The sequence below is a fragment of the Adiantum capillus-veneris genome, chromosome 3, assembly GCF_014529385.1.
Source record: "Adiantum capillus-veneris isolate H3 chromosome 3, ASM1452938v2, whole genome shotgun sequence".
NCBI lineage: Eukaryota > Viridiplantae > Streptophyta > Polypodiopsida > Polypodiales > Pteridaceae > Adiantum > Adiantum capillus-veneris.
In genome coordinates, this window is record NC_140933.1 from 121,734,107 (window position 1) to 121,761,783 (window position 27,677).

Here is a 27,677-nt window from a genome sequence, read left to right on the forward strand (position 1 = left end):
TCCAACTCTATGTCCTATAAAGTGACACTGTAGCCCTGCTACAGGTTGCCCGCCACAAGACCGCTCACCGTCTCGGTGAGAGGAATACTGAAAAAACTGTGAAAGAAAACCACTAGGTGCTGCATCCGGTGAATGCTTGAAAGCCCCAAGGAAACAGCCAAAAAGGTTCATAAACTTGCTACTGTGATAGGATTACACAAAATTTCTCTGCCCCTTTGTGCAGCATGCCATGTATTTACCATGCCTAGTATCACATTTTGCCATCATTGACGATGGCTCAAATGTGTTGGTTATCTCTGCAACGGACAACTGCTCATGATAGGCCTTAGCTGCCGAAATCATTGGGGCATATGATGAAAGCATGAAGTGAATTCTGGGGTAAGTAACCAGGTTGGTTCATCAATCACAGTGGGCTCTAAATCAACAAACACAGCTCGAGGAACATGCTTTCCCGCTCCCATCTTGTCTCACTGAAGAAGGTGTTAAAGGCATCATCACCGCCACCAACAGTCTTGTTACTGGGCATCTGTCCATCTGGATAGAGCTCCCAGCAAGCATTTTGACCTGGATGCCAGTCTGACCAGGGGTGAGGGGGGCTTGTTAGGGCTGAGGCAAGGGAGGGGGTGGGTAGGGGCGAGGGGGGGTAGGTAGGGGCGAGGGTGGGGAGGGAGTGCTAGATAGGGGCGAGGGGGAAGGGGGGGTGGGTAGGGACGAGGGGAGGTGAGGGGGAGGGTGAGGGGGTGGGTAGGGGCGAGGGCAAGGGAGGGGAGGGTAGGGGCGAGAGGGGGTAGGTAGGGGCGAGGACTTAAGGGGGTGGGTAGGGACCGGGGGGGGGGTGGGTGGGTAGGGGCGAGGGCTTAAGGGGGTGGGAGCCAATTGGATTGGGTAGGGGCCAATGGGAGAGGGTAGGGACCAACTCGAGAGGGTAGGGACCGATTGGATTGGGTAGGGGCCGATTGGAGAGGGTAGGGGCCAGGGGATTGGAATTGGGTATGGACCAATTGGAGAGGGTAGGGACCAATTGGATTGGGTAGGGGCCGATTGGAGAGGGTAGGGGCGAGGGGATTGGAATTGGGTATGGACCAATTGGAGAGGGTAGGGGCGATAGGGACCAACTCGAGGGGGTAGGGACCGATTGGATTGGGTAGGGGCCGATTGGAGAGGGTAGGGACCAATTCGAGAGGGTAGGGGCCGATTGGAGAGGGTAGGGACCGATTGGATTGGGTAAGGATCAATTCGAGAGGGTAGGGACCGATTGGAGAGGGTAGGGGCGAGGGGATTGGGATTGGGTATAGACCAATGGGAGAGGGTAGGGACCGATTGGATTGGGTAGGGGCCGGGGATTGGGATTGGGTATGGACCAATTCGAGAGGGTAGGGACCGATTGGATTGGGTAGGGACAGATTGGATTGGGTAAGGGCCGGGGATTGGGATTGGGTATGGACCAATTGGAGAGGGTAGGGGCGAGGGGGATTGGGTAGGGGCCAATTGGAGGTGGATTGGGAAGGGACGAGAGAGGAAGAGTAGGGTGAATAAAGTTTGGGTAGGGGCGAGTGGGCAAGGGGGAGGGACTTAGGGCGAGGGCGAGGGTAGTGATGGGGACTAGGCGAGGGGGAGAGTAGGGTGAGGGCGAGGGGGAGAGTGGGAGGGGTGGGGAGGGCTAGATAGGGGCGAGGGGGAGGGGGAGTGGGTAGGGGAGAGGGTGGGAAGGGCTAGATAGGGGCGAGGGGGGGGGAGAGGGTGGGTAGGGGCGAGAGGGAAGGGCTAGATAGGGGCGAGAGGGGGTGAGGGGGTGGGTAGGGGCGAGAGGGGGAGGGTAGGGGCGAGGGGGGGTGAGGGGGTGGGTAGGGGCGAGGGGAAGGGAGAGGGTGGGTAGGGGCGAGAGGGGAGGGTAGGGGCGAGGGTGTGTGAGGGGGTGGGTAGGGGCGAGTAGGGGTAGGGTAGGGGCGAGGGGGGGTGAGGGGGTGGGTAGGGGCGAGGGGGGGTGGGTAGGGGCGAGGGGAAGGGGGAGGGTGGGTAGGGGCGAGTAGGGTTACGGTAGGGGCGAGGGTATGTGAGGGGGTGGTTAGGGACGAGGGTGTGTTGGTAAGGGCGAGGAAGGTCAGAGCATTATGAAAGTGCAGGTTGAGGACAAAACCAACTATTCTCAGCAAGACAACGAGCAGGAGTAGGGAATTCATCCAGCACATCAAGCAGGACCTGCTCTGTGAAGGGAGTTGGCTAGACACAGAGGTTAGCTTCGTTCTGGTTGGAGAAGCAGACACCAATGGGGCTGATGTTTGAAGGGGGTTGAACTCCTGTAGGGAAGATTTCTTTTTTCTTATATACTTTTTCCTTGGCTTTCCAAATTCAACGGCTTTTATCAAGAGGGCTTTCACCGAGAGCGCATCAAGAGTATCTTCTGTGACCTTCAACTCTTGAGCTGGCTCATGTGGCTCATAAGGTTTAGTTACCTTGGAAACATTGGAAGAGGGTGTACCTTCAAGCAAAGAGTGAATTGAAACTCCAAAACAGGGCATAGATTTGGTAGCATCCAACCATTCCAACAGATCCTCATCTGACCCGTCAGGTGGAGTAGGTTGCTCCAATTCGAGGCTGGTTGCTAAGGACAAAGAACTATGTTGCACCACGGGATCCATACCACCTTCTAAGAGAATGGGTTGCATCGAGGAGCCAGAATTATGTATCCACATTGCATCATTTCCCCAATCGTGGAGTGCTTTAGTGTGTCGCAGCCATGGTCTTCCAATAAGCAAGGGAAATCCGCCCTCAACCTGGGGAAGACGAACCACCACAAAATCCAAGTTAAAAGTAAAGTCTTGTACCTGCAGAGGCACATTATCCACTATACCCACTGGGTAGACTGTTCGCTGGTCGGCCAATGTAACTGTGAAGGGAGTAGGGCGAGTAGGCTGTAGACCTAGAGCTAGCATAGTGAACTCGGGCATCAGGTTGATGCCAGATCCACCATCCACTATCACTCCTGAGAATTGCCGACCTAAAATGGACACTGTCAGGCGAGGGCTTCTATAATCAGTGAGTGGAGCAACAGGATTGGATATCATATAGGACTCTGACTGTCGCACTGGGAGGTGCCCGCCACTAGGACCTGCTCCAGGGTAAAGTGACTGAATAACTGCAAGGGTGTCACTTCTGAAACTCGCATCTAGTCGAAGCATGTCATAGAGGGACACTTGTTGGAAAGTGTTCTTCAAGACTGTCTCTGCTGTATGCTTCTCTTTTTCTACCTGTTGTTGTTCCTGTGGTACTTTGATCTTTTGTAAGTCAACAACTGCTTCTAAGAAAGCCCCATCAATATCGGAGAGCATAGTAAAAGATCCTTTCTTAGCACTAGGGGATGGCATGTCAGCTGCTGGAGGAGGTGTAGGCATTGGGGAGGAAAGGGCTGTACCTGCTGGAAGATTGAGGCCGAGGGCTGCCCTCTGAGCTCGTGTGAGGACATCAGCTGGCTCCTCTACCAGCTGCAACTTGTCTTGAGAGGCAATCATATGGGCAGAAAGGGGTGGCTTGGGGTTGGTACTAACTGCTATCAAATTGATCTTGGGAAAGGTGAATTTAGGTTGGCTCTGACTTGGGCTCGTAGAGGTAGAGGCGCGTTGTTTTGGACAATCCTTAGTGTAGTGATCCTGAGCCTCAGGGCAAAGTTGGCACGGAGAAGAGCCTTCTGGCAGAGGGCATTTGCTCTGATAATGCCCATACTCTCCGCATCTGTAGCAGAGTATGGGCCGATTGGAAGGGCGAAACGGGGGACGAGGTGGTTGCTGCATGGAGTTGGAGGTTGAAGTGTAGAAGCTCTGAGGGGTTGAGGTGGCATTAGCATTATAAAAACTTTGAGTCGGGAAAGTTTTTGACATACCTTGGACAGCAGGGGTATTGAGCAAAGGTGGCATGTAGTTGGGATGGCCGTAGTGGGAAACCATGTTGGATGATGGTGCTAACCCTTGTTGGAGAGAAGGACCAAGACTTTGCTGTATTTTGTGCAATCCCTTTAGGTAGTAACAATCCTTGTCCTCATGTCCAGATTTTTCACAGAAGTGGCAGTAAACCCGAAGGGGGCATTCCTGCGGAGGGTGCCCTGGAGAGCGGCATGAGCTACACCAAACCGTAGCCTTAGTCTCTTGCTGACACTTGAGCTCTTCTAGCTCGCGCTTAATTTGTTCCAATGCCTCATGATTTGGAGGCTTCTCTTGTCTAAGAGAGAAGGACCTCTCCTCTTGAAGAGCTCGCTGCAACTTTAGGGCTTCCAGTTCCCTGCGTAAAGAAGTTAAAGGATCAGCAGGACTACCTTCCGAGAACGCAGAGGGAGTTTCTATGTGAGGAGAGTTGTTGAACAGCTTCCTAGCCCCCTCTATCCTAGTAGCAGCTGCGATGAACTCCTCGAGAGTGGCGTCGGGTCGGAGACTCTCTCGGAGTTTTTGTTGAGAAGTTTTGGGAAGCGCCTTCTCCATCCACTTTTTAACCATGAATTCACCGGGTTGTTGGGGGAGCTTGGCCACCAGCGACTTAGTTTTAGTCATAAGCTCTGCAAAAGTCTCCTCAGGTTTGAGCACCATGTTGGCCAACTCATCCAACACCTTCTCCTGGTAGTCACCTGGTCTGAAAGCTGCACAGAACTGCTGTCTTAAGGCTGCCCAAGTTGCAAAATGGTTCTCTGCAAATTGACTGTACCATTTATCTGCTAGGCCATCCAGGGTGGATGGAAATAGTACCAAATAAGCATCTTCTCTGTTCAGACCACGTCCCCTACAGAGAGATACAAATCTTCTTGCATGGTCGTCAGCATCTTCTGAAGACAGCCCTTTGAATGTAGGGAACTTGATGTTCACTTTGGCCAAAACACTAGCTAGTGGCTCCATGATTCCTTGCTGAGTCTGTTGCACAATAGCTTGTTGTAGAAGAATAGGAGAGAGTTTTTCTGGAGAAGGTGATCGCGAAGATGGGGAACCTGATGAAGGAATGGGTGATGTGATATGTGGAGGTATAGGTGATGAGGTTGAAGGATTTCTACAAGGTGTCAAAGGTCGTCTTCTGTGATAGTACTTCAGAGGGCTCAGTAGTGGGCTTTGACGCTCAACTGACCTCCTTGTATGTGTCATACAGTGCCCTCCAAACCAACCAAGCTTTGGGCAAGAAAACCTTGAACTGGCTGAAGACTGGTCCAGACTCTACTAGACCATACTAGACCAGACGAGTGTCTAGACCAGCTGGACCACGGACGAGGAGGACTAGACCAGGGTCTAGACCAGGGTCTAGACCAGACAAGTGACTAGACCAGCTAGACCAGGGTCGAGGGGGTCTAGACCAGAGAAGTGACTAGACCAGCTAGACCAGGGTCAAGGGGGTCTAGACCAGAGACGAGGGCAAGTTGGACCAGGGCGAGAGGGGACCAGACCAGCAAGGCGAGAGACTTAGACTGCACAGGCGAAGCGAAGAAACCAACTACTCAATAGAGTGAGACTTCAGTTGAGGTCCCACCGTGATCGCCAAAATGAGAGCACCTGTAGCGCGGATAATGCGTCGTGCTCTCTACAGTGTGGGTGCCCCTTAGTGCAATGAGCGTGACAATCTCACTCAAACAAATGAAAACTCTCTCAAACAGAATGAAACACAGAAACAACGGATAACAACACAGAAACAATGGATAACAACAGAGACACAACAGTGGACCAGAACATGTGGACTCGACTAGCTCCAAGAACCATGTACAGACTCTGGCGTGGCAGCACACTCCGCTCCAGCCCAGGACTCACAGGTACAAATGGGGTGTCGAGGCTCAGATGTGCAGGGATGGTGAAGCAGTGCTCTGTGTACGACTCTCTAGACGACTACGTGCAAGATAATCGAACTGCCCCAAACGACTACTCATATGTACCACCGTAAAGAGCCACCAACGGCTCATAAATGTCAGCCATGTGGTGACCTGGCCACGAGGTCCACTAGGCCACCGTCGGTCGTCAGTAGGTACCCTACCACGTGTCACTCCTAGACCAGACGTCCGTCCAGAGGGTCCGTCTAGTGTGAACCAGTCCCAATGTAACCCACTGTCCAACTCTATGTCCTATAAAGTGACACTGTAGCCCTGCTACACTGTTTCTCCTGTTGCTTGCTACCTCCTGCCATGGTGAGGTCGGGTGGATGACAAACAGTGAGCAGTTGAGTGGACCAAGTGATGAAAAGCACCACGATCAGACGCAGACCAAGGTGGACTTTCTGCAAAACGATTTGGGATTGGGCTAGGCAAAGGCTGGACAGAAGGGAGTTGGGGCGATTTTGTGGGGCTGGGCGAGAGGAGTCGATTGAGAATTGGGTATAGGGGCGAATCAAGAGCTAATAGGCGAAGGGAGTTAGGCTGGGGCGAGTAAGTTAGGGTAGGGGCGAATGAAGAGTGCAGGCGCTAGAAAGTTATCTGGGGCGAATTAATAAGGGTTGGGCAAATTGGGCCAGTTAGGGTAGGGGCGAATGAAGTTAGGTAGGGGCGAATTTAATTGTGCTGAGGGGGTATGGGCGAATTTTGATAGGGGGCGAATTGAAAATAGGCAGGGCGAATCCAATTGTGCTGAGAGGGTAGGGGCGAATTGCTGAGAGAAAATGGGTAGGGGCGAATCCAAACAAAAATAGGGCAGGGGCTACTCCAAACAATTAGGGTAGGGGCGAATTTTTTGTGCTGGGGCGAGTCCAAAAAAAATAGGGCAGGGGCGAGTCCAAACAATTAGGGTAGGGGCTTACTCGATCTTTATGAAAGAGTTGAGTAATGAGGATAGGACAAATATGTCTAAACTTGATAAAGAACGCCAAGATTTTCTCCACTCTCATGGCGATTGCTTCTTAGAGGGCCTGCCAGGCGAGTTACCACCTGCTTGTCGTGAAGATCATACCATTGATTTGATACTTGGAAGCACACTACCGAACCGGCCACCTTATCGTGTGAGCCGAGCACAGAATGAAGAGATTATGAACCAGGTGAAAGACCTCTTGGAAAAGGGTCTTATCCAGCCTAGTACTTCACCGTATTGCTCTCCAATGTTGTTGGTTTTGAAGAAAGACGGATCTTGGAGAATGTGCATCGATTATAGAGCTCTCAACAAAATCACCATCAAGAACAGATTTCCAATTCCTAGGATTGATGATATACTCGACAGATTACAGGGATCCTCGTGTCTTAGCAGGATTGATTTGAAGAGTGGATATCATCAGATCAGAATCGCGTCGGGAGATGTCTACAAGACAGCCTTTCGGACGACTTTTGGGTTATTTGAGTTTCTGGTGATGCCTTTTGGCTTAACCAATGCTCTTGCGATATTTAGCCGGATGATGGACATGATTTTTTGAGAGTACAGGCTATTTGTTGGCACTTTCTTTGATGATATCATTGTTTTCTCCAAGAATGAGGCAGAACATAGAGATCATCTGCTTCAAGTCTTTCAGACATTACGAGATCACAAGTTAGTGATTAATGCGAAGAAAAGTGAATTTTTCCTACCAGAGATACACTTTTTGGGACACATTGTGTCAGCACAAGGTGCAGATGGATCCGGCCAAGATAGAGACTATCCGTGATTGGCCCGATTTGAAGAATGTCCATGAAGTTAGAAGCTTCTTGGGACTGTGTTTGTATTGCAGGCGGTTCATTAGAAAGTTTGCAGAGGTTGCTTCCCCTTTGCATGTTTTGACACAGAAAGGAGTCCCTTTCTCGTGGGGACCCATAGAGGTGACTGCCTTTCAGACTTTGAAAGAGAAGTTGACTACGGGACAAGTTTTGACTTTGCCGGACTTGCAGAAGTCATTTGAAGTATATTGTGATGCTTGTGGTCGTAGTTTGGGTGCGGTCTTAATGCAAGAAGGCCATGTCATTGCTTACGAGAGCCGATTGTTCTCAAGGCCGGAAATGACAACACAGATTTATGAGAAATAGCTTTTGGCGGTTATCCATGCTCTTACTCAGTGGCGGCATTACCTACTCGGAGCGGATTTTACTGTCTTTACAGACCATCAAAGTTTGCGCTACTTCTTGTCGCAGGAGTAGCTATCGGAAAAGCAGATGCGGTGGGCGAACATCTTGTCACAGTTTCACTTCCAGATTGTCCATGTTCATGGACATAAGAATTTGGTGGCAAATGCTTTGTCTCAGATGCCGTTGGTTCTGGCTATTTCCGCGATACATCATAGGAGCTTCGAGGATATGGTCGATCAGTATGCCACAGATCCGGATTTTGCAGACGTTTTCACACGGATACGGGATGGGGAGACAGTAGTGGGATATTCCATTCGGGATGGCTACTTGATGAGGAAAACCATGTTGTGCGTTACACAGCCGTTGAGGGAAAAGGTTATGACCGAATGCCACTGTCCGCCTTTTACGGGTCACCGCGACATTGCTACCACCATGAAAGGTGTAGATACTTCTCTTGGCCGAGACTCAAGAAGGATGTGGAAGAGTTTGTGCGTAGTTGCTTGGTATGCTAGAAGGTCAAGTTTGACAGGCATAAAGCATAGGGATTGTTACAGCCTTTGCCCATACCCACCCGCCCCTGGGAATGTATTGCAATGAATTTCATTTTTGATTTCCCGAGAACACAGAGTGGTCACAATGGTATCTGGACTGTTATTGACAGATTTAGCAAGCAGGCTCATTTCATTCCAATGAAGAAAACAGTCAAGCCGGATCACTTAGTGAGACTGTTTGTGGCCCAGATTTTCAGATTACATGGCATACCTGAGACGATTGTCTCCGACAGGGACGCCAGATTTACGAGTTTGTTTTGGAAGGCAATTCGGGAGAACATTGGCACGCGGTTGCAGTTCTCGACATCTTTCCACCCGCAGACTAATGGGCAATCTGAGATTGCCAATTCAATGGTTTTAGATTTATTGAAGTCCTATATCTAGGATCAGAATATTCAATGGGGAAAGTATCTACCTTTGGTGGAATTTGCCTACAATAACCGATACTCTTCGACGGGGAAGGCGCCATTTGAGATTGTTGAAGGTGCTGCGAAGGTTCCACCCTTCCTAAGCACGACAGATAAGATTTTTGAAGCGGATGAATACACGCGCGACTTAGATACGGCTTTTGCCAAAGTTCGCGAGGCTTTGCAGAAATCTCAAGAAAGACAGAAAAAGGCAGCGGATCACCATCGTCGTGATTTGAAATTGAAGGAGGATGATTGGGTGCTCTTACGTTTTGAGAAGGCACGCCTTAGTAAGAAAAAGGGAAAGGAGAGGCTTTTACCAAAGCTTAGTATGCGATACTATGGACCTTTCTAGATCTCCGAAAAGATCAATGATGTCTCCTTCCGACTGAAACTGCGTGACACTTGGAGGATTCACAATGCATTTCATGTCAATCTCTTGAAACCTTTGAAAGGTGATGTGCCTGACGATGGGGAGCTCGATGAGCAGCCCGAAGTGGAGGAGAACGAGGAGATTTTTGTTCTTGAATAGATTTTGGCACATAAGGACACAGACAATAAGGGTAAAGTAAGAAGGCGGTTCTTGGTTAAATTCAAGAACTATCCTGCATTGAATGTGAAGTGGATGGAGGAGGAGGATCTAGCAGATACTCCTCAGATTGTGAAACTTAACCTCGAAGCTTTTGTTTTAGCATAGTCTACTCCAAATGAAACCAAGAACTCAGCTTGGCCGTAGATATGGTGAAGTGGGATGCACAAGAGGGGAGTTACTCCGCTCCTTTGTCAACAGATGCCTTGATTTTTAGAATACTAGAGTCATTGATGTCTCTTTGAGCTTCAGCGATACTGAGAGGAGCTGACAATATTCTGCTATATGACTTTATGAAATGGAATTCCGGAATATGAAACTAATTTGTTCTTTACTTTTTGTTAAGTGCAAGAACTGATAGATGAAATGACTGCAGCATTTTGGTCTAATTGATCTTGAATAGACATGGTTGCAGTAGGGGTTAGTCAATTGGACACCTATGAGGTCCCGACTGGATCTAGATGCGATTGCTAGCTACATTGTCGATAAATCATGGTCTATGATCCGAATGAATGTTGAATGTCATGTGATGTCCTATGATGTCGAGTGATGTCGTGTGATGTGACTGCCGATTGGTACATGTGCTAGATGTGTGTTCCTAGTGCGTAGGTACTAACAATCAGTGTCTGCTAAGACGGTTTATGGCCTCTGTTTGTTTTGTAGGCGTAATCGAGGGCGATTACAATGCTTTCAAGAGGGGGGTATGTCACAAAGTGATGACGTGGCTGCCCACACCCTGTACAACCGGAAGAAAAATAAATGTTGATGTGGCTGCCAGTCCCGGAAATCGCGGAGGCAGTGCCATGTGGCAATACGGACGCAACGCATTTTGCGGCGCTTTTCACGGGGCTGACGTGGCAGCGCTGGCAGATTTTGACAATGCTTTTGCGGCAGTTTTGGGCAAAGCTTTTTGGCCTTGCTTTTTTCCCACGCAACTGAGAGAGAGAGAAAGCCTCTTTGCTTTATTTTATTAACAGAGAGAGAGAGAGAGAGAGAGAGAGAGAGAGAGAGAGAGAGAGAGAGAGAGAGAGAGAGAGAGAGAGAGAGAGAGAGAGAGAGAGAGAGAGAGAGAGAGATAAACCTTCTGCTTTATTTTTAGAAACCTTTTGATTTTCAGCTTTTGGGTTTTGGCATCCCTTGTACTTTTAAATATGTGAGCAGGCCTCTCACAACTCAGAGCATCTGGACGCAGAGTCTGAGTGTGAGCGCCTGTCCGCACTCTTGTACTTTGAACTCTGATTAATACGAAAAGAAATATCGAAAGGAGCGCCAGTCTTTGGGGACAATATCTCTAGGCACGGAACTCCGCCTGGCAAAGTGTCGAATAAATTGTGAACTGTGAACTGTTTTGAAGTGGTTATTTGGTGCTGTCGCGGTAGATTCTTGACTTGAAGTGTCCAAGTCTGTTACAATGAAAATGATACTGATTTGTACTTGACTTGTTTAAGTGCAGGAACCGATAGACGAAAGGATTAGTTAATCGGGCATCTATGAGGTCCCGATCTAGATGCGATTGCTAAATACGTTGCCGATTAATCATGGTGTGAGATCTGAATGAATTTTGAATGTGATTTGTCATGTGATGTCCTGTGATGTGACTGTCGATTAGTACATGTGCTAGATGTGTGTTTCTAGTGCATCGGTACTAACAATCAGTGTCTAGTAAGACAATTTATGGCTTCTGTCTGTTTTGCAAGCGTAATCGAGGGCGATTACAATGCTTTCAAGAGGGGGGTATGTCACAAGCCGGGCACCACGTGCCAATAGAAAAGAACAGACTGAACAGACTTATAACACTTCAATAACAACTGAATTCAGAGAGAGAGACGACACACGACACGGAGTGGCGGAATCTCACCCCAGAGAGTATCGGTGCCAAACCTTGGCGCCCCTTTCGGTATTTCTTTATATTGCATCAACACAGTTCAAGCCGGTACTCCAGACTCTGCACCTTCTCCAGGAAGCATCCCAAAGAATGAGCCCTAATCTCATATTTAAAGGCCCTTGGCCTAAAAAGCAATTACAGTGAAAAGCCTTCAAAACTCAAAAGCTCCTGGTCCAAAAAGCAATGCCAAAAGCTGTCAGCTTTTCATAAATCACGCTGGTGTCCGTACAGCAGGCCACGTGTCAGCCTGCCACGCCAGCAAATCAGGGTTAGGGTTAGGGTTTCTGATTTTAGGGTTAGGTTTTTGGCCAGAATTAGGGTTTCTAATTTTAGGGTTAGGGTTTCAGTAGAATTAGGGTTAGGGTTTCAACAAAATTCGGGTTCCGAGCAGAATTAGGGTTTTTGATTTTAGGGTTAGGATTTTAGTAGAATTAGGGTTTCGACACGTCAGCAGTTTGTTACATCTCCCCTTCTTGAAAGAGAGTAATCGTCTGCGATTAGAGCATATCTGCAAAACAACTCAAGCTAGCTCAAAAATTTCCGAGGAGTCATTCCGAGGGACAATCAGTTTGCTCTTTTTATTAAGGAGTGAGCTTCTCCTTTCGTCCAGATCGGAACTCTTGATATTCCAGCGTAGTAAGATTAGCCATCACACCCAGACCGTACTGATCTTCCACGGGTGTCTTGATGCACTAAAATCACATACCCAAGCAATCTCATCAATTAGGAATATTCAGTGGTTGGCACATCACAATGCAACAAAAATGCTTACATATGCATGCTACAAGACAGTCCCAGCGACGCATAGACATAGACAGAGACAGTCCCAGCGACGCATCTCAGATTCCTTCAATCCAAGTACCACAAAGGCAGAGGGGTCCCCACCACCACCACAGGGCTCGGTTCCCACCCATACACACACCAGTGGTACTCTCATTGATCGAGCTATAGAGTTGGGAAGATCGAGACGACCACGACTGAGGAGGGGAGCCATCAGCACCGACGGAGATTGCGGCAGAGGATCCACAGGATTCTAGCACGACACCCAGAGTGTCGATCAGGATAGACCTCATGCTACTGCTATATTGTATCATGGTGACACTTATCCTCATTTTGTACCTTTGTGGCATTATACCATTGCTCAGCTTACCAGCCACCCATAGGAGTCGGTAGCACTCCTATCTCAGTTTCTAGTTTGTAGTTTTCTTTGTTTGTACCCAGACTTGGTACTAGACTCACCATTGTAATCAGTTTGGCCTTTTGTAGACGTTAATATATCATTTCATTTCATTTCTCTCTCTCTCTCTCTCTCTCTCTCTCTCTCTCTCTCTCTCTCTCTCCACATCTCTACCTCTCTCTCATTTCGTCTCTTCACAGAAATAAAAGGAACATTTTCTCGTGCTACGTAGCACACATTAACGCGAGGAGAGAAGTAAAGATTTGTGGAAGTGTAAAGTCTAGATCTTCACCATTTCAATTCCGTTGCACGTGACATGTTGAGCCCGGAGGTCCGCTAGCTCTCTCTTGATTTGGTCCAAAGCTTCTGATGGTGGGACTTCTCTTGTCGAAGAAAGAAGGACCTCTCTTAAAGAGCTCGTTGTAATTTCAATGCTTCGAGTTCCCTATTAAGGTTCAAAGGCACTTTCCATAGGAATTGAGGCGATCGCTACCTGAGGGGGGTCCTTGAATAGCCTCCTTGCCCTTTCTATCCTGGTAGCGGCAGTGACAACCTCCTCCAGAGTTGCTTCAGGTCGGCGAGTCTCCTATAACCTCTGTTGAGATGTTGTCACAAAGTGATGATGTGGCGCGCCCAATTGGAAAGGAAGGGCCAAGAGGACAAGAGAAATTGAACCTGAAAGATGGCTGATGGGGCCTAAGGAGTTAGGGTTTGAAAAACCCAACCCGCTGCAACGTAAAGAACTAAAACAGCACCGGCCGAGGACCTAACCCTAAAAACAACAAAAGCTTGATGTGTGGGCAGATTTTCGTGAAACGTGCTGACTAATGACGTGGTAGGCTGTACAAAATGCTGATGTGGTAGACTGTACGGAAATTCCGTTGTTTGCATTGAGATGTTGACGTGGCACGGTTGTACGAATTTCCGCTTTTTACACTGTTGAGTTTTGGTAGTTTTACATACGCTTTTTGTGAGCAGTGCTTTTGGGGCTCTGCTTTTGGGCAACCCTTGTATCGTTTATAAGTGCCCCTAGGGTCACTCTTTAAGAGGATCTAGACGTAGAGTCTCGGAGAGAGTTGGATCCTTGGGAGTTGTACTTTGCGAAGTGAAATAATAAAGATTTATCGAAACTTGAAAGGGGCACCAGTCTTTGGGGTCAGAGTGTCTTGGCTCGGAACTCTGCCGTGTCGTATCGACTCTCCTTCTCTTCTCTCTCTCTCTCTCTCTCTCTCTCTCTCTCAGCTCTATGATTTTGCAGTTTTAGTTTGTGTGTTGCAAATGATTTCTTTGCCATGAGGGCACCTGCAAGGGGAACTCTAGCTTATAATCTGCCATAAGAAGCCCCTTCTCAGGCTCAACACTTTGGGAGGAGACAGCAAATAATGAGCTTTCTCAGCAGTCTGACCTTTAAAAGCAGGGTTAATGAGCTAAGTCCACGCTAAGAGGTAGCCCAGGTGGGTAATGTGATGACCAACTAGGCTTCCCTGAGAGGAGGGTAAAGTAATGACCAACTAGGCTACCATGCTGTGTGTTGGCTGTCCAGTTTGACCAGGCCATAGGAAGTTCCTGTTAAGCCTTTGAATATGGCATATACAAGAACTCAAGAAGATACAACAAGAGGTAATGTACCACATCATCACCAAGAGCACTGGATCAGCCAGCACCTTCCTCTTGGCCAAGGAAAGACGTGCAAAGCTCCAAGGAAGAGTTTCCTCCGAATGCTCAGGAGGAGAGGCACAATTTGTTGCACAATCTCAAGTCAAGGCCTACCTGGCAGCCCAAGCATTTAGTGTATCGGTTGGCTCTAGGTCGTAGCAGCATGTCCCTGTGGCGGCTTATGAAGGCCAGGTGCCTGTCACACTGCTATCAGGACTTTTATCAACGGTTTTCTAGGAGTTGCACGTCGGGACTAATCCATTAGACTAGCTAGAACCTCTGTGTAGCCCTCTTCGCATAACTAATTGTCAAAGCACTGTTTGCTGACCGAGCCATTTTACCAGCATCTGATGCCTTTAGCAAGTAGCATAGAACTAGTTGGTGCGTGGTTCTGTCAAATACGGGCCGTAATAATGCAGCATGATGTGTGTGAGCATGTCTATTTCAAGTGTGCTTTGCAAGTACTTTCTCTGCAGAGCATACTGATAGTGACACGGCACATTTGTCAAGGGCCTTGTATAAAAAGTTGAGGACGTTTATATTAACTCTCGGTAAAGCCCCAGTTTAGGAAACTACACAAGTGACCCTTGGGAATCACTTTTAAGGCATCAAAAGCACTAGTAGCCATGGTAGATCTGGGCGCATTATCAGCCTGCCCTGGCATTTTCCAGTAGTAGCACCTTACCTCTTCTGTCACGGTTCACCCCAAGGTCCCACCAGCCATTGCTTTTCCGTAGTAGGCAGATCTGGCCTAATCATGTCCAAGGGACCTTTCTGCAGCTCTTTTTAGTTTTGGAAAGGGCCCTCCATCTTATCATATAGGCTTATAGTTGTTTCTTGGCAGCATACCATCAGATCTGCTTTGCAGCCAATCTTGGTGACCAGTTGGGAGAATGCTTAGGCGGTTTTGGAATTGAGGGCTGCCCTGGAACCATGTGAAGAGTGGCTGCATATTGACTCCATGTTGCAAGAGAGGTAATTGAGGATGGAGTAATGTGCGTCTGGAGTAGTTTCCAAGCCTCTTTCGAATCCTTGCTCATAAACAACTGACAGAGCTCCCTCTCCAGCTCGGCTAAAAAAGCTCATTTCTTGTGCCTAATAAGGTGTCTGAAACGAATGCATGATTATCTATGAGTGACGAGTCCAAAGCCATTTCCCTCTGTACAGTAGCTCTCATCTCTCTGTACTCATCAACATGGCAACTATTGTGAGAAAAATTGGTATGCTTGCATCTCTCCGAACCACGTGTAAATGTGGGAAAAGCCATTGTTGCAGATGTACATGGAACGAGGATTCCAAACGGGAACCTAGAATGAGAATGGGGAATGGAGACCTCAAAATGGCCATTTCCTGAAACTATGGTATGTACGCCCTCACACAATTGCTATGTAAGGTCCTCCAAGGTACATATGTATGTAGTGAACAGTATGAGTTTGAGGTCCCTGAAGTTTGTAATATATGTGGAATAAAATAATTTTATGTATCATTTAGAGGATAAAACAAATATTTATAATTTGAGACAACATAAACTCAGATTGAGAAAGAATGATTGTAATTTTAGCTTCTAAAATCATGACCGTACACAATGATGACCGAGGAGCTTATGAGTGTTCGACTTTGATGGACATCATTGCTTATGGAGGTGGACGGTTGGCTATGTAATATCCCTTGTGGCCTGTTGCTCAGTTCAAAAGAGGGGAAGCGGATATTGCATGGAGAAATAGGACTACGGGGGAAATCTTTCAGCTCAAAAGCGATTGACATGGAGCACCGAGGTGGAGTTTTTTTTTGTTTCATCGATCAAAGGTTGCAAGGATGGTGGGAAAGAGGACCAAGCTAGAGTTTTTATAAAGTGAATGTAAAATTAGCTTATGGCTAAAAAAAGGAGAGAATCGAATGAGCTATGGTGGCGCTATAGCTGTCAACTGGAGAGCAGGTGATGAGGTGGGTGGCAAAGGAGAGGTGAGCGTCAGTTTGCATGAGAAGGTCGGCCCGTGATGAGCAGGAGGTGGGTGTTATCTGGGGGTGGCCTTCACCAGCTAAAGGATTCGCCAATCGAATACAGAGAGGGCGTTGCAACTGCAGCCTCGATCGGGGGAAAGATATCAAGCCGCATTTATGCATGCAGGGGACACAGATAGTGCATGAGACGGAGTTGGAGGTCGCCACTTACAAAGAAGGGGAGGTGATAAGCTGTGGAGGGTGTTGGTTGCAAGGGGGGGGGGGTAATAACTGCCAGCTGCATGGACAGAGGGAGGCACGACTGGCACGACTGTCAATAAAGAACCAACACTGGAGAGAAGGGAAGGTAGGGTTCCAATTGTTGAAGGGAGCGGGCTTCTATATGGTGGTGGAGAGGCGCTACATGAGCTGCAGGAAAACGAGGCTCCAAGGGATTGGATGGCCTGTTGCGCTACAAAAGAAGCAAGGTAAGGGAGGTCGTGAGCAAATAGAAGGTGGAGGCAGTGTTGCTGCAGAATTGTGGGAGCATGAGGGTATGCCAAGGTTGTAGGATGCCATCATTAGAATGAGGAGGTAGCGCCACCTCCGGTACGAGAGTAGGTGTCACGAGGATGTGGCAATTGATTATTTGAGTTGTTGGTTTCTTTCCGATGATTTTTGTTTACTTTTTGGGATCCTCTTTTAGAAGTTGCAAATGACTGAACATTGCGTGGCCAGTGTGAAATGGCCGACGGCCAAGAGTTTCACCCGCAGTCGGGAAGGGCAGGTCACCACGAGTTGGTCGGGCTAATCGGCACTAGAATCCGAGTAGTAAAAGGGTGTCTAGGCTCAGTTCAAAGTCATTTAGGCCCCTCGCGACACTTATAAGTTGTGGGTACTAGGGAATTAACTCAAAAGAGGCAAACTGGACACTTGGCGGCTCCTGATGCAATTGCCAGAAGAATCAGCAAGAGGGGGCACCCATTTCAAGAGAGGGCTGATTTCAGCCCATTAAGTGCTACAGTGTGTGTGAGTAGTGGGGCAGGTGCTCACAGCTTTAATGGAAAGCTTGCCTTCTCCCTTGCTCTATGTAGTGCGATGATTTGCTCTCGCGCATCTCTCTCTCCCCTTTGCACATATGGTAATGCCCCACTAGTTGGGCTACTCAGATGACCATGTACTGTTATGGGGGTTTTATTCGCGTATGCCAAGGCAAGAGCCTTCTGTACAGGAACCGGATTAGCTAATTGCTAATCCCCTTCAGGTACGCATAGTTCCATCGCGAAGGAATGCGAAAATGGAGAGTTTTCTCGTGTGAAAACTCGTCCGATTTATAGGGGAATTGTCCCATTGCTTGCGGGAGTACCTGAGACACGCGTAGGCGTCCTCGCTCTGCTCGAAACGGTCCAAAACAGAGAATTACAGCCTGCTGTGTTTTTCTGCAGGTTTAGGGTTTCGCACCTAAACTGCAGGGAATCGCCAAGGGAGCCTTGGAAAGGCCTTGGGATGTGTGTATAGGGCAGTAGGCACCTAAAAGTGGCAAAACAGAAAATTACAGCATGCTGAAATTGACCTGCAGCTCACTGGAAAGCTTGCATACCGCAAGGGAAAGTGTCCTTGACGTGTACTTTTGACCTATAGGGATATTTGCGTCGTTATGTTGGCGAAATTGGGTCAAAAACCTGCAATTACAGCCATGGACAGGTTTGGACAGCTTGGTGAGGGCTAGGTGCAAGGGTTCGGATCGTTTATTTGTGAGGGGAGCCTCGGGAAGGCATTGGGTGCTTGTAGCGGACAATTTAGAGAGATTTCTCGCGAGGAATCTTGTCTAATTCAAGGGGCAAGTGAGCCTATAGGTGCGAGAGCTCGAGCGCTACCCAGAAAAGTGATCAACACGCGGATCGGAGCGCAAAACAGAGAATTCAGTGAGCTGCAATTTCTCGCCAGATTTTGCAAAGAGCTCTAAAGTGCGTGGAAAGTCTATGTTTGCTTGAGATTTTGTCCGTGGAGACTTCTACTGTGGTTATGTTGCCGAAATCGAGTTGGAGTAGAGGAATTTCAACCCGATAAAAGCGGGACAGTTTGTAGAAGTTCATAGGTTTTTCTCAAGTATAATAAGAATAAAGAAGTACCGAAAGGGGCGCCAATCTTTGGAGCCAACAGGGTGTCGTTGTTTGCTTGGTAGCGCTCTAGCTGCCAGGCCGTGGTTTGTTTTGAAGTGTTGAATTCCAGTCACAGGCTTATTCGTGAAGTTTCTCTGTGCGTCTAAAGTAAAGTAAAGAAATTTCAAGTGAAAGCCAATGCCTACCGCCCCATGGGCCGGTTTCAACAGGCCAAAACAAAATATGAAGAGAAAGGGCTGCCAAGGCCTTGAAGAGTGTAGAAGAGAAGGATGAATGGGTCACCAGGGCAAGGCAAGAAAGTGAAGAAGGCTGCTAAGAAGTTGAGGTAGGGTATTCTTGCGCATGCTACAAGGAGCCGGTAGGTGCAGGCTGAAGGCCGTGAGTATGAGACCGTTGAGGGCTGCATTAAAAGGTAAAAGAACGGAAAACATGAATTAAACGGGAGGAAGCATTGCGTCCAACCTGTGATGGTGCTCTGAGAAGAAGGTCCGGGCTCTCTGGTTAATGTTTAACCGCGGATTGTTGGCCAGATGTTCCACTAAATGAGGATTGTTTTTATACAATTCTATCATTGTATACTCTTGAAGCTAATCGAATCAGCATTGTCATAGTCTCCCTATTCTCAATATATGAGCAAATATTATGTTTTCTCTCTTGCTTTTGCATTTAGTGGGTCGGGGCTCGGACAACAGTTGTTAGCAGATTGGGTCTCTGTGTGTATGTTAAATAGGGGATAGGGGTGTTGTGAAATCATTGGGCTATAGAGAGGCAGTCATATTGGGTGCTAGGTGTTTTTCTATTTCCCCCTTTCCAACGTCTGTGCGATCAATATTATTTTCGTGAATGTTTAGGCTAAGGCTAAAGATGCTACACTAACTTTTGTGAGGAAGGGCTGCATGATGCTTTCTTTTCATTGCTCAATGTTCTGTTTGGAGATGTTCAGATAGAAGTGCTTATTCCTGAATGACATAAATTTGTTTTTCTTGGTCAAGTCATTCAAAGGTTTGCATGGAAAGAGTCATTTTCTTTGTTTAAGGTCGACGTGCTTTTGGATTAGTTTCTTTGAAATATGTTCATTAACTATCACAAATTTTGTGTTATGATTTGATGCTTATACAGGACACTCTGCAAGCCTTTTCAAAATTGAGCCAACAACAGTATGCTACGGGTTGGGTTTTGTGCCAGGTTGGTTCTTGGGAACTCATGGTCTGCTTAAATATTTTGATGGAACATGTAAAATTGTAGTGATGCTGCTAATTAGAAATCAAAACTTGGGTACTTGAACCACAACTTCTGCTGGTAATTTTATAACATGCAATATAAAGGTATGCTTGAAGTTTCTTAATGCCGTTTTTGCCGTAGACCTATTGGTGCTTACCTCATGTAGGACATAGGGAAAAATATTTGTGGCTCAATCAAGAATAGATCAATTTGTCATCCGCAAGGCTCTTGCATCATAAGAAAGAAAAGCAATTATGCATCTGTTGAGGAATCTTTCTTCCATGATACTTGGACAACCTAGTATAGTGCCATCTAATCTCTACAAGTACAAGCACTTAATGGCCAAGAGGGCGAGAGTAGTGAGATTTGTAGGACGTGGGACAAAGTACGAGATTAGGAGGCTCTGATTTTCTTTGACAACGGTTTTTTTTTTTAATGTGGTTCTTTTATGACTTAATGGCCCTTGAGATAGAGCGATGAAGACGGGAGTGTGCGCGATGGACTGAGGATGGGAATGGCTAGTAAGTCCAGGATGGCCGTCCCCCACCCGCCCCCCCTCCCTTCCCCTTTTCTTGGGACTCTTCTTGGCAAGTGGAGACACTGCACACACTCACACACACTTGTTAAGTTCACACAAAGCAAGTGTGTGCTACTTTGGACATGTGGCCTAGCCAAGCTTAGTAAACAAAGACTAGAGTCCACTTACTAAATGAGGAAGGTTGATCTAATCTTAGTCTTTAGCTTTTCTCTTTCATTTATTAAAAACTATAAACTTACCTGTTTATTGATTAGCTCGGATGCAAGACCTTTGCACAAACCTTGGAGGCTTATGAAGTTGACTCGGGTCTATAGCCTACGTGCTAATTTAGGACTTGCTAAATAAGGATAAGGCAGATGCTTTGAATGTTTTCAGATAGGGCATACTTACAATTCTTGTCCTCAGAGATCCGAGACATCCTCTGAGCAACCTCCAGCTTTGAAAGCAGATAGACTCCCATGACCACCTCCGGCTAAGAGAGCTAGACCTGCCATTAGACTTGCACTTGATATTAATGGCATTAATCTCGTAAGTTCAAATGAATTGTGCAGAGCTTATGGAAAAGACAACAACTTGAAAGCCCTAATCTTCTTTGACCTAGGAGCTATTGAGAATTTCATCCATCCCGACCTCCTCAAGCAGATGGATTTTGACTATGATTCACAGAGTGGAGAACTTGAAGTCGAGATAGCCATTAGGCAAACTTAGAAGGTGGTACAACTCATTGGTGCTCTTCCAGTGACCATCCAAGGATACCAACGAAAAGCAGATTTCCCCATCATGAAGTTGGGCAATTGTGACGCTCTCTTGTGCATGTCGTGACACGACAAGAATGACGCGACACTCTAAACCCGAACTGTATGATCACCTTCATGTAGAAGGACAAGCCATTCGTCCTCAAAGTTAGATTGTCTGAACAAAATGCCGAATGAAATTTCTAATTGCTCTGTATTTAGATACGTTTTGATCTCTGTTTGAGAAAGTACTTTTTCGAATTTGTTTGAAATGGATTTTATTTGTTTTAAACCTTTCTTGGTGCCAATTTGACAATTGTTTGATTTTGGTTTTGATGCTAGTTTCAATGGTTTGTAATTTACTCCTGGGAGGAATGTTTCGGATTGTTGGAAAACTTTTGAACGACGTAGACCGGGTGTTTAGGGAGCATTTGGTTGTATGTTGGAAAACCTTTGAACAACGTAGACTGGGTGTCTGGGGAGCGTTTAGTTGTATGGTTGAAACCTCGAAGCGACATAGGTTGCGGTCTTGGGAGCGTTTGGTTGTATCAATCCTCTAAGCTCATGGCCCAAACCTTTTTAGGTTATTTGAAGAGGGAGTGAGGAGGTAGTCGTTGAGTAGCTTCATGCCTAAGACCGTTGTCTGGGAGGGGTGCTGAGCAGCGTTGTTTGTTGTGTCTTGTAACATGCATATGTGAGCATCTGTCTTGCGTTGTGATATATCAACCATTGAATATTCCTAATTGGGTGAGATTGCCTGGGTATGTAAGTTTAGTGCATTGTGACACCCATAGATCAACGTGGTTTGGGTGTAATGGCTAATTTTGCTATGCGTGAATATCAAGAGCTTTGATTTGACCTAAATGACCCTTGGATATATTTTTTGAGCTAACTTGAGTTGTTTTGCAGATATTTAATGTAATCGCGGATGATTACTCTTCTCTCAAGAAGGGGGGATGTCACAAACCGCTGACGTGTCAAGCCACTGAAGACCCGATTGGGTTAGGGCTCCCTGAGCCTGAGCCTAACCCTAGCCAACCTGCAGATGCCGGCCGAAGGGCCTAAACCCTAGCAGAAGCAACAGAAGAGAAGTCTTTACCAACTTACAGATCCTCATTGAGTGGCCCTATTTTTAAAGAAGGGTTAGGATTTAAAATCCAAACCCCTAGCGAACTATGGGACCCCGTCTGATGGGGCCTAAAAATAAAGCACGCGCGCGCGCACACACACACACACACACACACACACACACACAAGACTTGGCGTAAAACATGGTGATGTGGCAATTGTATGGACAATCCGGATTTGTGTTGGTTGATGATGTGGTAGATTGTATGGACTTCGGCGAATCACGTTGCTGGCTGCTAACGTGGTAGTTGTATGGATTTTTGGATTTCACGCTAGCAGCCCTATGTGCTAGCTTTTGGGACTTGGAGTTTTTCATATAAATTGATTTCAGAAGGCCTAGGGCCTTTAAAGATGAATGGTGGGCTCTCTCTTTGGCATTCTAGTGGGACCAGATGTAGAGCAGAGCCATCGGTGTTGTAACGTGTTGAAACAATATAAAAAAATATTGAAAGCGGCGCCATCGTTTGGGGCCAGTGCTCTCTTGGGGTGGAACTCGGCCACTCCGTGTCTTGTGTGTCATGCATCTCTTTAGTTCAGTTGTTTTGAAGTGCATAAAGTATGTCCAATCTGTTTTTTTCCGTTGGCATGTGGAGTCCTATCAACAGACTCAAACTAGAAACTCTACCTCCTCGGAAGCTCCATCCACTTTAGGGTCGAAACAATGGTGTCACCGTCGAGTAAGCCTTGGAGGCTCCCATAGCCACAAGACTCATTTGCAGTACCTTGGCCACCATACATGGCCCCTCAAACTCAATGTGGTAGTAGCCTCGGCCAAGAATTTGCACGTCCACAAGCTTGTTAACCTCTTCATTAGGGATCCTCGAGCCTAACCCTAGCCAACCTGCAGATGCCAGTCGAGGGGCCTAAACCCTAGCAAAAGCAGCAGAAGAGAAGTCTTTACCAACTTATAGATCCACACAGAGTGGCCCAATTTTAAAGAGGGTTAGGATCCTAGCGAACTTATGGGACCCTGTCTGATGGGGCCTAAAAATAAAGCACCCTCCCCTCCCCCGCCCCCCCCCCCCCCCCCCCCCACCCCAAAACAGAACACACAAGGCCTGGCGTAAAACCTGATGGATGATGTTGCTAAATTGGCTTTATCTGACATAAAAATAATTGTAAATGAATTATTGGTTTTATAAGTGATAGGGTTTTCTCGCTTGGAACACCAGAAAAAATAATTCTAAATGAATTGTTGGAAGTTTAAGTGAGAAGGGTTTTCTCACTGGAGACATCCGAGTACAGAGTGTTTCTAGTGCGTCATTCAGAGTAATGATGTGAGCATTGTGAAAGGGAATACCTGTAAGGCCACCAGAAACGGGTACTTTTGATGCATCACATTCGATGGGTGACATAGAGCATCGCGAAGAAGTATTCGACCATCCGGGAACGGACATCTCTGATGCGTCATAGGATGGGTGACATAGAGCATCATGAAGGGGATTGTACCGTAAGTTCTGCAGGAAAGGACTAGGTGATGGGTATTCATGATGCGTCACAAGGTGGGTGACGGGTGCATCGAAAAGGGGATATCCATAGTCGAGAGGAAATTCCGAACTGTGTTAGAATTGTGCACAAGGAAAAGCAAGCACTTGAATGAAGATGGGTTCAGAGGAAACTTTGAGGAAAAACAGATGCTTTCTGAGAAAGCGGGATTGCTTTTCGGGAAACTAATGCTTTCCCGCAAGGAAGTCTATGTTTGCATTGCAACGGTGCATGTGATTGCATCCAAGGATGCCTGGGAAGTGCTGTGAGAGAATTATTTTTTTAATTATAAGGTTTTATTGAGTTTTTTAACAGATTGAGACCATTTTTAAAGGTGAGCGGCCGCTCACTTAATAAGTGGGCTGCCTATGTTTAAATAAAGCACTAAAAACCAGCCAATGGTTTTTCTCTCTCTTTTTCTATTTATCTGAGTGCCGCTCCCGTTTGTGACAGTGATATTAGAGCATGGTCTCCTCTCTTTCTCTATAAAGGAGGACGACTCTGGGAAGATATGAAGCCATGACATGGCAAGAGAGAAGTTAGCAGGCGGAACCCTAAGTCCTGCAGGAAAAACGCTCGCAGAGTTGGGAAAATTTTTCTCTGCAAGAAGTTGACACAAGACTTGGGATTCTCTGAGAAGGCGACAAGAGCACAATGTTCAAGAACCTAGAGAATCAAAGGAGCGGAATGTTCAAGATCCTTCAGAATCCATTCATGATCATCAATCCAGAACCATAGCCAAGAAAACCCGTCTTTTCGGGAAGGATAAGAAGGTCTTTAGACCTCAGAACATTCAGTCAAGTTTGATACTTTTGACGAAGGGAAGATGCCCCAAAAGCTACCGCTTTGATTCGACAGTTTGAAGTTGCCTTTGCAAATGGCAATTTCTTAGAATCGTTGAAGGTGAGGCATGTGACCAAACACCTCAAGGGGAATTGCAAGTACTTGGTGGTATACCAAAGCTCTGCAAGGAATCTACAACAAGACTTGGATTCAATTCAAGGCTTGATTTTTCGACAATTTTTTTTCCTCTACGCTTTAAGAAAGGTATCCAAGAAGATTGGGATCGGTTTGCCCCATAGGACACGAGCGAGTCAAAGCAAGTAGTGGTTCATTCTTGCCAAGGTAGCTGCACTCTCGATCCTCCCTGAGGAAGGAAAGATGATGAAACTCAACGAAGGACTTTTGTCCGAATTTTATAGACGCATTTGCAAGATACTTTGCAACAGATGGTAGAGTTAGCAATAAAAGGTGAAAGTGTACACCTTAGTGTACATAGAAATCTAATCCCCGCAGTGGGATGGGAACCATTGAACATAGAAACATCATATTTTTGTTATCTGTGGCTATCTGAAGAAAGTTTGGAGTAAGGAAATTTAAACTGACTCCTGATATTTTGAATAGAAGACCCTTGAACTTTAAGTGAGAGGGCAGGTCTTTGATCAGAGTTAAATCTTTGAGGAACTCATAAACTACGTATTGCTTTTATGCACGAGATATGCATGTGTCTAACCAGAACAATCACTCTCGAGTATTTATGAGAGTAGGATCAATTTGAAACATTGTTTTCTGAGATGAATTGGTTTGCTCAACTAACCTGAAGGTCAACTATTGATCTGGTATCGGACAGTTCTCCAACAAATTACCTGCTTTTGCGGGTAGGGCATTATGAAGGAGCCATATCGAGTTTTCAGGAAAAGAAAATCTTTTATCAAGCTGGAGTACCCTATGAGCCTACACTTCTTACCCGATAAGGGAAGATATGGTAGTGCCTTTTTCACAAGTGAATGAACACTCTCTTTACGAGGGAAGGAACAAGCGACGGCTACAGCCTGTGCTTGAGGAATCCAAGGATTGAAATCCTAGTTTATTTGATGAGCGGGTTTTGCTCTAAGATCGAGCCAAGGAATTGTCATGTTGAGCGTCTTCGCTTTAAGGATCTTACGTAGGGAAGGTAATTTCCCAGGTTCATCGAAACTCAGAGCTTAAGAATTATGTACACCTCTGGGTACATGGATAACCCACGAAGATGCAGACATATACCAAGGTGGTTCATCTACTTGTCAAATTTGTTTTTTGCTGAACGTAATTAGATAAATCAACTTCCTTTATAGGAACTGGACGGGAGTTTGTTATACTCTCTTCAGCGCCTTTTTGCGCGCAAGGATAATCCGACACGAGAATTTCTATTTGAGATGTGTTCGATAGAAGGAATTTGAGTTTCTCTACGGAGAAGAGGTTTTCTGATGATCGTTGATCATTGAGTACGCTATGTGCTTTCACCATTACAGCAACAACTTTTGGTTGCGGTATATGTTCCTTATGAGCAGGTTAAGTAGCATTTACACGCTGTTGGAATAAATTCGAACCATTATGTTCGTAAGAGTATAATTCGACAATTGTTTCAAAATGGAAAGAATTACCTTAACCACATATGGAGAACATCATTGAGATCTACAGCGGGTTCGCCCTTAAGTGGGCCGAGTTTGAACTTATGTTCACAAAATGGTATGGCTAGAATTTTATCTGTCTAAGATTTTGTGAGCAGTCCTAGATGCTTGCAAGGTGAAACGTTTTTTTGGATGGTCTCCGCAAGGAAGAGACGCTAATGGGCGTCAGGAAAACATTGCTGGTGGTAATAACTCGCAGGAAGAAAAAGTTGGAAGGAGGTGCCGCCGTGCATAAGGAATCTTCGGATTGGAACCGTCCGCCTACATTGAGTGACGGCCCGGAACAAGAACCTTCTTTAAGGTGATTGCAGACTCTATTTGTGAAAGAAAGACATCGAGATTAATGCTCTATGACTTGGGCAATCCTTGTATGGGAGGACACAAGAGATTTAATACCCTCTGGACTAACAACGCAGGATTACGCGCAAGGACAAATACCTAGATTGATTTCTAGGAGGATTATTCTTCTCGGGATTGAGAAGGTGGAATCGAGGTAACAAATTCTTGTATAAGGGAACTTTTGATCTGTTGGAAAGACGCGAATGACGAGTTCTTACATGGCTCGTAAGTTTGATGATTGGTGAAGGATATCCTCGAGGTACTAGAGGAAGGACATGAACAAGTAAGGTAAGTATTGAATTATTAAATTTTTGTTTATTCTAATTTTTAAGTTCTCTTTTGAGAAAGGACCAGCTCAACTCACCATTGAGCAAGATTTTGAATTTTTCCAGTTTCTCCCTGGGCAGTTCAGTTGGACCTCTATAGTTGAGGACAACTGTTTATAAGTGAGAGGGTTATTTCTAAATTGGCTTTATCTGACATAAAAATAATTCTAACCGAATTATTGGATTTATAAGTGAGAAGGTTTTCTCTCTTGGAACACCAGGAAAAATAATTCTAAATGAATTATTGGAATTTTATATGAGAGGGTTTTTCTCACTGGAGACATCCGAGTACAAAGTATTTCTAGTGCGTCATTCGGAGTAATGACGGGAGCACTGTGAAAGAGAATATATGGAAGGCCACCAGGAATGGGTACTTCTGATTTGTCACATCAGATGGGTGACAGGGAGCATCGGGAAGAAGTATCCGACCATCCGGGAACGGACCTCTCTGATGCGTCATAGGATGGGTGACAGAGCATTGCGAAGGAGATTGTATCGTCAGTTCGGTAGGAAAGGACTAGGTGATGGGTATTCCTGATGCGTCACAAGGTGGGTGACGGGTGCATTGGAAAGGGGATATCCATAACCATTCGGAAATTCCGAACTGTGTTAGAATTGTGCACAAGGAAAAGCAAGCACTTGAATGAAGATGGGTTTAGAGGAAACTTTGAGGAAAAACAGATGCTTTCTGAGAAAGCGAGATTGCTTTTCGGGGAAGCAGATGCTTTCCCGCGAGGAAGTCTGTGTTTGCATTGCAACTGCGCATGTGATTGCATCCAGGGACGCCTGGGAAGTGCTGTGAAAGCATTGTTTTTTTAATTGTAAGGTTTTATTGAGTATTTGGATAGATTCAGACCATTTTTAAAGGTGACCGGCCGCCCACTTAATAAGAGGGTAGCCTATGATTAAATGAAGCAGTAAAAAGCAGCCAGTGATTTTTCTCTTTTTCAAGCATAACCAAAAAAAAAGAAAAAAAAAAAGAAAAAGAAAAACGGCCGCGATCTCTACGTGAGCAGCTAGCGCTCAGCTATCTTTGTCGTGGCCAAGGAGCTATATAAGCATCACACGCCCTCTCCAGTTTTCGCAAGGAGGAGATGCTGCTGCAGATTTCATCCGCAAAGAAGACGTTGCCGGTGATGCCCATGGCTGTCCTAA

The 27,677-nt window shown here is 46.4% G+C and overlaps 1 protein-coding gene across 2 annotated transcripts in view; it reads left to right on the top strand.

Moving 5' to 3' along the window:
• Positions 1-27,677, top strand: part of HBT (CDC27 family protein) — a 72,346-nt gene that overhangs the window by 36,285 nt on the left and 8,384 nt on the right. For both annotated transcript variants that reach the window (XM_086509114.1, XM_086509116.1), the window contains one exon: positions 19,421-19,486. In XM_086509114.1, coding sequence (XP_086365240.1) covers positions 19,421-19,486 — 66 coding nt within the window. The remainder of the gene's footprint in view (positions 1-19,420; positions 19,487-27,677) is intronic.